At 38.4% G+C, this 14,581-nt stretch overlaps 1 protein-coding gene across 2 annotated transcripts; it reads right to left on the reverse strand.

The window, feature by feature from the left end:
* Nucleotides 1-1,024: 1,024 nt before the first annotated feature.
* LOC119729729 (dTDP-glucose 4,6-dehydratase-like) lies at nucleotides 1,025-13,971 on the reverse strand. 2 transcript variants are annotated; one of them, XM_038202441.1, is made up of 14 exons: nucleotides 13,777-13,971; nucleotides 11,663-11,724; nucleotides 11,106-11,162; nucleotides 10,368-10,416; nucleotides 8,183-8,274; nucleotides 7,165-7,278; nucleotides 6,785-6,876; nucleotides 6,169-6,230; nucleotides 5,759-5,811; nucleotides 5,009-5,135; nucleotides 4,144-4,229; nucleotides 3,379-3,492; nucleotides 3,083-3,184; nucleotides 1,025-2,341 (listed from the first exon to the last, which is right to left on the reverse strand). In XM_038202441.1, the coding sequence occupies exons 1-14, from the start codon at nucleotides 13,838-13,840 to the stop codon at nucleotides 2,279-2,281; spliced, it is 1,137 nt and encodes a 378-aa protein (XP_038058369.1). In that variant the 5' UTR covers nucleotides 13,841-13,971; the 3' UTR covers nucleotides 1,025-2,278. The 2 variants fall into 2 exon arrangements, with proteins under 2 accessions (XP_038058369.1, XP_038058370.1); XM_038202442.1 differs by lacking the exons at nucleotides 10,368-10,416; nucleotides 13,777-13,971 and adding an exon at nucleotides 10,267-10,367 and having other exon boundaries at nucleotides 11,663-11,677.
* Between the last annotated feature and the right edge of the window lie 610 nt (nucleotides 13,972-14,581).

Consider the following 14,581-nt stretch of genomic DNA (forward strand, 5'->3'; position numbering starts at 1 on the left):
GTTATTCGGCGCAGCGCGCACAAGCATTGGAACGACGCACAGGATCAGTGCGCAACATCGCGTAAAGCTGCAATTCAAAACAATTCGAAACATGATTTAGCAACTTTTGATTTTAAATTGAGATCCTAGAATGCTGTTTTTTCTCGGAATATGAAGCTGAAGCTGAGCTGAAACTTCATCAAGTAAGTTGTTAAGTATCCTTCATTAGATTTTGAACACTTGTGTTGCTTCAAACGAACAAAATGCACTAATTACAAATGACAGACTAAAGCTTTAAATGCTCGGAATTTACTGGGTAGCACTGCCAATATTGCCAAGACTGGATTTCATTTGCTTCATCTTGTTGACAGAGACCACACTTGTCACAGACCAGCTGCATAAAGGGAATAGGATTCAATTCCAGGCTTGGACCAAGACTAGGATATAAGCAGTAACTTCACAAAAGACACGCTTACCTCAAAGGAAAATGTTACATCAGCGGCATAAACTCCACTCAACCGTTAGCATATGCCATGAAATAGTGCTTAAGGTTAGCACAATGTTCTGCTGTAGTAAGCACACTTTTTCTGTTAACTGCTAAGCAGTCTCCCGACAACGGGAAGAGAACATTGTCATAATGTTGAATTTCCGCCGGTTCCTTCCAGAACCTCACAGAGTCACAAAGCAGATTTGTCACACGATGCTACCATAAATCTTTATCTTATTGCTTAGCAGCGCCATGAAATTTGACCCTGTTTATCACTTTTCCCACATAAAACTCATTGCTCGACCTCGACCTCACAAGGTTTGGTCAAAAACCTGTTAAAATGCAACATCTAATTGAGATTACTTATTGCTTGCAAAAATAGCGGCAGTACAGGCATATTAAACAATTGTTGACTGCTGTGATGTGGAATATGCCGTTTTTGTTACCCAAGGGGCGCATACGCCCCAAGGGGATTATAAATGACAAATCCCGCATCACAGCATTTAACAGTTGTTATATCATGCCAACTTTCCTGCCAGATATGAGACTGTGCGGTGGCAGTTCTCAGCCGCGAGTGCATAGGCAGGCCCTCCACACTTGCACAATTTATATGCAGCGCAGTGTACATGAGATAGTTTACATGCAATGCAGTGTATATGAAGTAAACGTTGTTTTTTTACAAACTGGACATGTGGCCGTTCTAGACCAATAAAATGACAGTATCCAAGCACACGATATTACAAACACAGCTCTTGCACACTTATTGATACATAAAAGAATGTTGATGTACTTAAAACCTTCTTTTTTTTTAAATTTAACACTGAAAATTAAAATATTTCATAACCTGAAAGATTCAGAAGCACTTTGATGCACAATTTTCAAAACAACTGAAATTTATGCATATGGACTTACATTTTCTTTTACATCAACCAAATAAATACCCAACTCTAACCCTGTTACTCCCATAAAAAATAAAACCCAACAATGTGAAAAAGTCATTTTGTTTTTTCTTCCTTTCTACCCTTTAAACTCTTGCTGGAATGTTGGCCATGTTATATGAGTTAAGTTTTAAAAGGTAAGTGTGATTCTTGGTATCAATTTCCTTCTTCCAGCAAAGATATTAACTGGTGCGGGGTTTGAACCTGCAACCTCCGGATTGCCGTTCTGGTGCTTTACCAACTGAGCTATCCAGCCTTATGTTGGCAGTTCCCCAATTTGTCAATATCCTTGTTCAAGGGACGCTAGTAGTCAGAAACCATAAACTTATACACGACATGTAGCCAGGGATCACGCCCAAAGTCACGATGGGAAATAGCATTCTGGAGGTGGCAGGTTCAACCCCCGCTCCAGTCAATTTCTTTGTTCCACTTTGAAAAACATCATGATGAACATAATCATTTTTTCTCTGTGGTTTATTGGAAGTTTTAAAAAGGACTAAGAATTTAAGACTAAAAACTAAAATAGTTTCAATTTGATCAGTGTTGCACACGGACAATGTTCATTTTTAACTGGCAAGACACGAAAAGCTGAATATATTCTTGTTCATATATGTACGTGTATTCTTTAGACTTCACAAAATAACTTGGTTAATACCTGCCATGCATGCACCAATTAAATGAAACAAAAACTTCTCAATTTTTACAAAAATTTGCATTACTTACATTAAAAAAATGCATCCGCACATATTGCATATTATATCATGTTCTGTTATAAATACATTCACTTTGATTCCTTTTTAAGAAGTCATAGCACATAAAATTACTGTTGATTTTGTTGCTTTGCTTTTCTTGTTCAGTTTTGTTGTCATGGATATTACCTTGGAGACGGAGCCAGAGATTTGGGGAACAGGCCTGTGCTGACATAGTCGGCCAACATCTGTCCAAAAAAAAAAATATCAGAACATTAGAAAATTTAAATGAAATTGCTAAATCTAATCGCACATGTGTCTCAGAACGGGGGGCCTAACTATACAGGGTGGTTAAAAAAAACAAAAAAACCCAACCTTATACTTCCACTATTGAGAGACCTACACTATTGATATATATGGACAGGAAATTCTGTTGGAAGAAAAATGAACTCCTGATTCGGTCCAGCAGTTTTGATCCCAGCGCCAACTAGGATTATCTTGCACATTAAACAAAAGGAATATCGTAACCCCTGACTTTGGTTCACAAAAATGGCACTGGAATCAAAACGACTGAACCAAATTGGGAGTTCTGGGTAACAGTTTCTTTCTAACAAAAATGTCCTAGCCATGCTCATCAATTGTTTAGGTCCCTGGATACTGGCAGTATGAGGTTTCGGGTGCTTAAGACCAACCGGTATAGAAGAAAATTGTGCACATTTTCATTACATGAGTTCACTAACGGTTGCATCATTGCATTGTTGGAAAATACAAAATGACCGACAAACACTTCCAAAGACTTGATAAAAATACCTCTGTCTGAAATAATGACAATGTTGATATGCATTTTGGGTCAAATCTGTTGCCAACCACGGCTTGGAATTAGGCCCTTGTGGCTGCCCATACAAAATGGTAGTCAATGTTACAAACATAAGAAAGGTTTATTCTCCCAACCCAGAGCGTTTGGTCTAGCACCACGCCTTCTGTCTTACCTCTCTCAGTAATTCCTTTGTCAGTAGTGGTCTGGTCAGCTGGAAACCAGTAGACTCCAGTTTCTGCCCGTCCATGTTTAAGTGTTTGTTGTACAAGAGCTCCTACTCAACATAAAAAAATGTTTTAAAAAAATGAAAATTTGTGGGGTTTTTTTTAACAGACAAGAGGTGGAGAGGGCCAGGGAGTAGTAAGGGGGTAGAGGGCAGTGGGTTGAATATGTTTCTACTCTACACCTACAAAAAAGCCGGTCAGTGTTGGGAAAAAAAGTGGCTTTAGATCCACTAGTTTAACCCACCTGATGAAGGTAAGGGCTTAGCGGTGTGTACTGCAGACCGTCCTGGTTGCAAGCCTCCGTCCACGGCGTGAAATGCTTGTCATTAGAATCGTCGACAATTTCAGCCATGTTCAGCTGTTCAAACATCAACCAAAACAGGCATGATTCAAAAAGTTAACAATAGAAAATTCATTTTTGGGTCATTCTGTAAAGTTGGGGTCCACTTTTCCTGTCTCTGTTACTTTTGACACCTGTGTTTATAATTCTGGATGTACTCCTCAATGCAGTAGTCCCCAAGAGTGATTATGAAAAGCAATCTACCTACCCAACAAATGAAAAAGTCATTCTTAATGATATTTGAATGGCAAATAATAAAGTAACAGGGACAGGAAAAGTCTCACACTGTGAACCCTTAATTTATGGAATGACCCTTCTGGCAATGAGCCATGTACTTAAAAAATGAGATTTTTGTTGGTGTACATTTACTGTAATAATACTGTACATGTATAGGGTGGCCACACACGGACAATGAACCTTAATTCACTTGGCTTGAATTTGAAAGTCTCGCCATTCAAAATCAAAAATGTTCCCAAGATTTGAATGAAGTACACACAAAAAAATGACATCTGCAACAGGAGCAACTACATCGAAACATTATGTGTTGCAGATGCTCTGATTGACTATACAGACCGGCGACATGTTCCAGCTTTGGAAAGTTCAACAAGACAACTGAAACAATGTAAGTTGAAAAATCCTTTAAAAAAAGGAATGTTGAAAACAACATACCCGTGCAAAATTGGAGATGACAGTCCCAAAGTAGTCGTGTTTGATGTCGAATATTCTGCACACTAGCTCCGAGATGGATCCCTGCGCTGAAATATATGACAAAGCAATGTGAACTTACTTCAAACAGGTAAAGCTGGCCCTGGTCCAATTTGGACTAAGGGGTCTAGGCAGTCATCCGTGTCAAAGTCTTGGGTCAAGGTGAGGCTTAAGCAAGTCTAATTCCCAAATGACAGTCAGTTAGTCTGTGGGATGGATGGGCTGGCCATCCTGACCAGTGAAGTAAAATGTTTGGGCTAAGGTTAGGATGAATGAAGCAAGTCTAATTCACTCGTAACAGTGAGTAAGTCACTGGCCCTCAGCACTGGGATCGGCAAAAATTGTAAGAAGGAAAGAAATAACTTCTACAATATACATTTGAATATTAACCCTAACCCCTTGGGCTGTTTTATTAATCCGCCAAAATCCATCAATGTTGCCATGCAAAAAAATTGTTGGTGGCCAGTGAGTCCATCAGAATCCACCAGTTAGACGGGAGTAAATCTGTTGAGATCCTGAATCCGCCAAAGTCCCCCAACGGCTCAATACAGAGGTATCCTGAATCCATCAAAATCCTGCAGATCCGCTAGGCTTAAAATCCTGAATTCATCAAAATCCACCAGTTGGTGCAATATGGAGGTATCCTGAATCCGCCGAAATCCCTTGAAACAGGGATGTGGATTTTGATGGATTCAGGTGCGTTAGGGTTAATGGCCAAAATATAACACAATACATAAATAATTTATGTGATTTTTTTTACAAAATGTCTCTGTAATTTACTGTATTCCTGCAAGTGTGTACTACACTGATACAGAACTTGGCAACTTACTTGTGTCAGACTTGTCCACTATGTTATAGGCGTGGCCTTGCTCCCCGTGCTGTATTAAGTGCCATATTGCCAAGCACACGTCGTTCACATGGACCGTGTTCATTTTCAGATCCGTTGTCCACAGCAACTAAGGAATACGTCAATAAAATTATCAATAATCAATACATATTGTCCATTACATACTAAAATGTATGAAATTACCTCCTAAAAAACAAAGAGTAATAGCGAGAGTTTTTCTTTTAGCTGAAATGACTGGCTCTGCTCTCAACCAAAGAAATGGATCTTTTTATACCGCATAAAGTCTTAAAAACGTCTGATCATATACTTAACCCTAACTCCCTAGGCCTTTTTGCTAGGATGTAGCCTCAATCCTGCAAAATCCTCCAATTGGGCTCATGGAAAAATAGCATATAGCCTAAATCCTGCAAATTCCTCCATTATTTCTTGAATATGGTCCGTTTTAGGGGTGACCACTGCCTGAATCCAAGATTCAATCCCAATATTTCTGAACAATTGTTTGTATGTGGTAGCTACATTATTTTAGGTAAGGATTACATTACATTAATGACCATGCAATTATTTGTGTTCAATTCAATTTCAGTGAAGAAATCACTTTTTGCAAGTTAAATTTGGAATTGATTTGTTTACACTGAATTGTAACTCCTGAACCAAATTGAAGCATGGCAGACCACACTTCGCAAGAAACAGTATAATGACTAAAACAAATGATGTCCAATGAGTGCGTTTTACCTTCATTTTCTCTTGAAGTTGTCTGTAGACGGCTGCCACAATTAACCTTGGCACTAGAGGTAACAAAGGTGATAAGCCAAAATCAATCTCAGGATTTGAATTCATCGATATAAAATGTATAAGGTTCCGGCCAGGACCGTGGGAAGGAGAGGTAACCCAGATATCATTCAAATTTAACTGAAAGTGAAGGTCAATTGCCAAAAATACCTTAAACTATCAATTTTTACCTGAACCACCCCAAAACGCCCTGCTCGTCACTCCTAACACATGTAACTCCCAAAACCATCCCAGCACTTCATGGTTTAATGGATCCATCAAGGAGTAAATACAATGTAGTACAATGTAGTGCAATGTAGTACAATGTAATACAATGTAATACAATGTAATACAATGTAATGCAGACTACTCACTGATTCCAGCTCGGTCTCCAATGCCATAGACAATGGCTGGTCTGAGCACGACATAATTCAATCTGAAGTGGGGAGAATCAAATCAACCGCTGATCTAATTTTTTTTTCAACAACATCAAAACACTTTGTTTGTCCTCGTACAAGATTCACAGTCCACGAACATTCAGAAAATCAGTGTTTTAATCGTCCATCGCAAGTCCAGTCAAAAGTAACGGGGAATAAAAGAAAAACAAGAAATTGTCAGAGTTCATTTGAATAGCTTGTGAGTTGACTTGAGACTGGAAGATTCATGTTCAACTTTTTTTATGATGAGCATCCACCATTCACAACATCTTTTGTATTTCCTTTTCAATGTATTACTGTTTTCATTGTGGTGCATGGGAATTAACACAAAGCAAACGAAAACAGACCTGCAATGGACTTTTTAAGACTTGTGATCCAAAATAGGTAAATTGACTACAACACTAAAAAAAAAAAAGAATTGCATGTAAAATGTTGTCGACTGTGATGACTTGTTTCATATACAAACCAAAAATAAATACAAAGATTGAGGTTATTTATTTCCACAATAAACAAAACAATTTTGCCTTGTCAGTATTTTGTTAAGATATCTTACCCTTCGACGTGAGGCAATTCCCCCTCAAGCTGCAACTTGTACTTAGCGATGCCGGTCCATGGAGACATTTTGGCATCCTCCGAACTCGCTTTCTGAAGAAAATATTCCAAGGAAAGTGCAATTAAATAATGAAGGAAAATTTTCTTTATGGTTACTGAACTAACAAAATTTAATTTCTAACCATGTGTCTAAACTCCAGGGGTTTTATGCAGGAGCTTCAGGTAGATGTTGTGTCACCTGAGGTCCATGTCATATAGTGTTTCAGGCATGCACCTGGGAACTTAGACAAAACGAGGACATTTCAAACCACACAAGACTTTGTACGGTGTTTTTCGATTTGTAATGGCATTTATGAGAAGTAAAACACATGCATGGCTGACCTTATCTGGCATATAGACCTGGCCTGTAGACAGTTCGACGTACTTCTTGGCATGTCTGTTAGCAGCCTCCTTAGCACACTGGAGACTCAATTTTTGCACGCCTTCTTTGTAAACCTGTATTGTGTCACATGAAAGAACAAAACAAATCACTCGTTGTAAAGTTTTCTCCCATAAACCCCAAAAATACCCCCACCATGGGCAAGGTGCAATTCAGCCAATCCTACCTACCAATCATAATCACACTGTTTGATTAACAGGTGGAAAGGTCAATTAATTATAACGTTCATCAGTTGTCCTCTTTATTTGTTGTCATAAAGAGACAGCACTTCCCTGCCTACTTGTAGGTCAAGTACATGTTCTTACATGGTTCATCACAGTTCTTATAAAGAAGTTTGATCTCTGCTGTGCTTAGGAACTGGCACGTAACACTCACATAATTGCGTTATCAAATTTTACCAATCAAAAATCAAAGTATGGAGGCTGCTTTTTGGTAAGTCTATCAAAAATTTTCACAAGTCTGTCACAAGTGCAAGGTCAAATCACTAGCTTACATGTAGTTTGAAACTTTGAATGAACTGTAATAAAGGCATTCCTTCATTATTGTTCATCCACTTTTACTAGAGACTAGACTTGTGATGTATTCTAGTACTTGTAGCTGGACTTGTTATTTGTGACTGGAACTGTGAAGCACTATATACCACTACACTTGCTAAATTGCAGCAAGCTTTTTTTTTCTTTGCACACAAGTGAAAGTACAAATTTTGCAATTTCCAAAAAAAAGAAAAAAGTAAAAATACAAACAATATGGCTTTCATAAAACCAACCATTCTGGGAAAATTAATCAATATTAAACAACCAGCAACTATCTCACGAGTCAATAATATACAATGTAGGAAATTGTTGTGTTTGATGTATTTAACATACAGTGGGCGAATATATGATGCAGAATTATAATATTGGAAATATGTGTACATAAATAAAGTGGTATGGTCCAACACAGTGAGAAGCCTTTTCTCACCTCATCCGAGCAACCATACTTGGTCTGGGCGGCCAGGTTAACCACAATGTCAAACGACTTCCCATTATCCTCAAAAACCTTGGCCACCGACCCTGCAGTGTCAAAAACCAGGAAATAAACGTGTATTAGTTTTACAATCGCTTGCGAGGGAAACAATGAAATACCATTGATACCAACGTTTCCTGATAATTGATGCTATCAGTTCCCGCTATTACGATATACAGCATTTTTAAGCCAGAAAAAAAAACAAGGAAATAGAGATTTTGGGTTGTTTTGTGGTATGTTTGTCTTTTTTGGTTTGTTTGAATAGTGTATTCTGTATAGGGAAACTGATGTTATTTCAATAAGACTTAAACTTCTGCTTGGTGGATTTCTATGGTAGCGCTATGTATCAGTTTAAATTTCCTCTTCGATACTGAATCGTCGTATGCCTCGAAGCGCAAAGCATCTTGGCTTCGCCTCACGTGCTTTGCGCCCCTCGCGTGTTAAAAACAGCACATCCACATCACAGCAGACAACAAATGCTGAGTATCAGATATAATCAGAAAAAAACATTGGCCGACGGTACCAGCATATCTTAGCACACAGGTGGTTGCTATGCACGCCGATATTGCACAGAAAATAATTGACAACATTGACTGTCAAATACAAGTACGTACCTGTACAAAAATAATCAATTTCCATGACAAATATTATTTGACTTCAAATCCTTGTTCAAATTATGGAAGAGAATGTACTTTGACAGGCTTAAAGTTGTTTCATACAAAAAGCAAAAACGAATTTAAATTTATATTTTATAACGACGTTCACTGTTACCATGAAAACTTTGCTTTGAAATGAACTAGCATTTACTCTGAAAGTGCTATGGCAGCTCTTTTTTTTATTTTTGGCAGAGTGGAGATGGGAAAAAAATTGCCTAAAAGGTTTTGACAAAAATAGAAGTATCAAATCTTTAAAAAGGGAGACAAGTTCCTTCAGCACTTTTGTAACATTTTACTGTCTATTTTATGTACATACCTACCATGCATACATAGCACCGTTGAACATGAATGAAAAATGAAACCAAAATTCTAATAACCCACCACCAATCACCATGGCAACCAATTCAAAAGCACACACTCATGCAGGATTGCTGAATATACGTACAGATTACTCGCACAAGCATTATGAAGGAAAGAGAATAAAATACGCAATTTGCATCTTTACAGCCGTTTATGCAAATCAAACAGCTAGCAAACATCTGGCAAATAGAACAATGCTCGTTACTACATGTACACTTGACAATGGACCTTGGCAAATGTTTTTAGGGAAAAAAGTAGCACACAGCACACTTATTCTGGACAAACAACCGTTTAAAATACAATTCTCTTGTTTTTCTACTGAAATTCACGTAAGCCTGTCTGATACATTCAGCAATATTACCTAATTTATTCATTAATATACTGTTATTAAACACCTATACACATAAATGTGCGCAATCAGCATATTCTCTACCATGCAGAAAGATGATTTCAGCAAAGAAAGGAAGCAGCATATTGTTATTTGCAGAGAGCAAATGACTATTCTGGCGGGCCGAGTTGTGTATGCCTCAACATGAGTCACCCTGACAAGGAACTCACAGTGGGACTTGACAATCATGACTTGGATTTGGCACTGAGGTTTTGTGACCCTTGATTCACATATTTCTTACCAACAACACCCATTGGTGGATCCGGAGGGGGGGGGGGGGGGGGGGGGGGGGGGGGGGGGGGGCTGGGCTGGGGGGGGGGGGGGGCAAGTGCGGGGGGGGGGGGGGGGGGGACTAATCCACTCGTCCCCCACTGATTGACGCCCATGGATCCAAGTGCCTGAACCAGGACTCTGAAGGTTGACAGCCAAAATCTACCATGTCTAACTTTTCCTTAAAAACTTGATTAATAAACCTGCTGCACCAATTGACTATCAAGTGCCAAGGGCTACCGTGGAAAGCAAAGTTTCATCCGCATGCATTGAAAGTCAACAAGCACATAAACATGGCGTGCACACATGTAATGACAACCAGTGTATACAAATGTATGTCACTGCCAAAACAAAAACATTTTTACTTTTGGTGGGCGACAACATGCTCACACACATGCAGACAGAGCAGTCAGCTGGTACTACGTAAGAGGAGTGCAAGACTATAGAACTGCATGGGGGAACCAACCTGAGTTGATGAGGTTAGCGGAGATAAATTCAACTTTTGCAAAGGATTCCTGTGTGTGGTGATAACAAAGGTACTTAACATTTCACATAATCTATTGAGTACATGTACACTAAAGAGTGCTAGCTCTCAAGATGTCTGGCCGTGCTCACTCATTTCAAAATGCAAAATTTTAATTTATAAACAAGGTCCAAACCTACATGTACATGTACACTTTACAGACAGAGTGCCATAAAGGTGTCTAGACTTTGCAGGGTCATACTTTTCTCTGATTTTCTGTTCACTCTGACAACTTTTTAGCACAGAAAAGTGGTCCAAATGGTTACAGTGTCCACCTCACCACATTGGGATGGTACGTGAGTTTGCACCTTGATCTTTGATGTAAGTTGTGCTTGTGTTCTTGGGCAAGACACTTTACTACAATTGCCTGTGTCCTTTCTCTGTGGTCCATTCAAGAGTATAAATGGGTACCTGTGTGGATACAGATCAGGGGTGCGTGCCACTCAAACAAATGTTACTAATGTTTGCAATCTTTTTGTGCATAGCCAATCGGAAATTATTGACAAGGTTTGCGTTGTTAGCGTAAGTGGAACACAGCCCAGGTGTTCTGATCTCATTTTCTCATTGCTCAATGAACAAGGGATAATAATTGAGAAACAGTTTGAAAGCATTGGTAATTAGGGCTATATAAGCACCAAATTATCATATAAATAAAACATTCTTGCATCTCACATTGCTTACCTTGTGTGCACTATTCAGCCAGGCTGTTTGGGGAGGGGTCTTATCAGCGACTCGGATCTGCATGAGTGAAACAAACAACAGAAGAATTTCATTCGAAAGTCAGTAAACACTGGAGTGCTCAGTGGCTGAAGCTCTGAGCATAAGGTTACAATCAAGCAAACCCGTGAAGATTTTTCTTTTCTAAAGGCTCTTAAAGATGTGACCATCAAATCCTCACACACAAAAAATTCAGGTTAGAAAATTGTGTACATCCAGACAAGAATGACAACATCCATAGATGACTAGAAGACAATTTTTTGTCAATTTGGATATTATTTTCTTTCCATTTTAAAACAAAAAAATAACAAATATTCTCTTATGTCGTTCAAGTTACAGCCTGAATGATGATGTGAGGAACAAATATTGGTGACTTCACGTTATGGAACAAAATAACAAATTTGGTAATATTTCTGCTATGACTGCTTTTAAAGGCTTCTTTACTGCATTCCCTGTGTTATATCTGCCCTTCGCACACTAAAACTGTGGACATTTTGACCCCTAATTAATATGGGACTTACCTTGGATGCCAGATTGTTTGTAACTAAGTGGTGGACAAAATTTCTGCCTATGAAGCCGCATCCTGCAGGTTTGTAAAAAAGAAGTGCAAAAATATGGTCAGTGCAACTCTGCTATCATTTTTATGGTGGTTCTTAATTTTGTAGTTTCCTTATTTTATGAAGTTTAATATGGAGGTTTTGTAACACCATGGGAGAAAAATTCTGTGGGTTAAAAGATTTGATTTTAAAATTGCTGACTACTTTATTCTAAAAAACATTTGCCGGATACTGTCAACCAAATTTTATGACTCTTTTTTCTAATATGTACAGTGAACATACATGTGTTGTACACTGCCATTTTTCAAGACAACTATACATTGTACTCTTGATCATGAACATAATTGCAAGTTTTAGTTCTCAAGATTAACAATTTTTCATATCCCAAAATAAAACATCTTTATCATAAAGTGGCAAGATTACCATATGCGAAGTTCACTAATTTTCCTCTGTATTAACTAACAAGGCCCCAGATAGCAATTTCATGTCATCAAAGTCAATTTGAGCAGTGAGAAAATACAAGCATTTTCTTAGAAAACACTTAGAATTTTTCAGTCCAATCTCATAGGGTTTGTACACAGGGTGTTGAGTGAACTTCGTATATGGAAATCTTTCCACAATTTATAATCTTTTGACTGTTTGACCCACCACACTTTAGCTTGTATATTTTGCAACTACCATAAATTTTCAATATTACACTTGTTTATAAATATACTTGCATAAGGTCACCAAGTTCATGGGAAGAATGAATTAAAGGCAGGATATAGAGTAGGCAGTTGGCCTCTAGGGACCTCCATACTGTAACTCTTTACTTTATAAGGCTGAATAAAAAAAATACAGTTTCTCATCCAGGCATTTTGAAAAAAATGAAGCAGGCGGCTCCCCCCCCCCCCATTAAAATGGCGGACCATCGGATTTCATTTTCTCAACTCTGTTGTCGATACAAAATTGGGTCCAAAGGAGATGTCCCCCTTCTTCTTACATGCTGCTACAATTTTGTTGGAAATAAAAAAAAAAATTTATTGACATTGTAGGCCGCCTACTTGCAAAATAAATTGCAAAAGTATGAATTAAGGCCAAATAAAAAAAGACATGTTTAGCGTTCCCGCCCACTTGCTTTTTGGAAGCCGCCTCTTTTTTTCTTTTTTTACCAAAAAAAAATGATAAATGTTAAACAGTGACATCATTTTGGCCTCTTTGTCTGTTGCATTTAGTCCATATAAAGCTGGTATGTCATTTCCTGAGTCCAATTGTGGCCATTTAAAAAAAGGGGACTACTGCTTCCTTTTTTTTTCAAAAGGCAGGATGCTAAACATGTTTTTATTGTTTTTATTTGGCCTAAAAAAATAGGAGGCGGGCGGGAAAAAGGAGGGTGGTGGGGATGAGAAACTGTTCATTTTTGTTGTTTTTTAACTTGGCATACAAAAATCTGACTGGGCTCTAGGCCTTCTACGCACGTACATGTACCTATCTCCACTAGCAAGGGCAGGCCTAGTAATAGTATTACTATTAGTAAAAAATAAATAAACGCAATAAAATTTCAGAAAGAATCAATGTGGGATGATTATGGCCATGATTGCTGATCCTCATAAAAATTAAAATACATTTTCTGGTTCTGGTGCTGGTGGTTACTGTGCAAACACCTCCAACTAAGTGGTTATCTCGCACAGGTTGACAACTAGCATGACTAGTAATATAATCATGGAGGAATCAACACTACAGTTTAAAAAAATGACGTGTTTTTAACCGACATAAAATAGCTATAGGCCTAATGATATTTCAGGATAAATCTGCAGGACTTAACCATTGCAATTTCATATACTACTATGCCTAGTAGTACAATAAACACATAACACTGATCTGTCACGGTCACACTTGTACATGGTACCGGGTATCCACGAGGCTCCATAATCGGCGCAGGTAACGCTTGGCGCGCGTTGTCCAGCATGTCCAGCGCAAATTGAAAGGAGTGCGTCGAAATAAGATCTCGTAGATTTACTTCGAAATTTCGCCTAGGTCAACTTCACGGATTAGCTTGAAATCAAGTGAAATCGTACTGGAATACGACAGGAACTCACCCCCTAGAACGAGAACCGAAGGCTTGCTTGCCAACTGGGAAGATTCAGGATCGGCTCCTGCCATGATTTCGTGACGATCTTCTGCCTATTCTCACTGATTCTAGACGTATCGCAATATTCTGTGATGCTGAATCTGCTCTGATTCTGAATGATTAGTCACGCATGCACACGGTGCATGATGCAAAGAACACATGGGCGTGTACCAGGACGTTACTGTTCTATGACTGTAAAGAAGAATGCAGGAAACAGTCGTACATGTTTTGTTTTTTTCCAAATTAGTGGGTGGGGACCAATCTTGCTGATGGAATGGGGGTGAGGGGTTTCTGCATGACCGTCTAAAATCATGGTCAACACGCGGCTACTTAAAGCCGGTATTAACTGGTAATTAGGACTGAGTTGATAGAATTAAATTAAAATCAAAAATAGAATTAGCCGTTGCAAACTGCTTATCAACCAAAAGGACCTATGGTATAAATGCAAAAAAAAATAGTTAGGGGCCTGACGTTTAGACCCTAGCAGAGTCTTTCTCGAAGGCTAAATGACAAGACTATAAACATAAACAGGTACATGTATACATTACTGATGTAACAAAAGCAGTCAAATTAAAATCACAACGTAAAGTGACCACAACCACATTTTAGGAATACATGTATTTGTCTCTCTTCATTTTGACTGTTCATGCTTTTATAATGATATAATAGTGACAAGTTTTTATGATAGGCCTATTATTAGGTTTTAAGATATAATAGCGATAAGTCCCCTAACGTGTCGATCGTTTCCTCAAAACCTTCAGTTGACACAGCTT

Source organism: Patiria miniata, unplaced genomic scaffold (genome assembly GCF_015706575.1).
Source record: "Patiria miniata isolate m_02_andy unplaced genomic scaffold, ASM1570657v1 HiC_scaffold_21, whole genome shotgun sequence".
In the NCBI taxonomy this organism is placed as follows: domain Eukaryota; kingdom Metazoa; phylum Echinodermata; class Asteroidea; order Valvatida; family Asterinidae; genus Patiria; species Patiria miniata.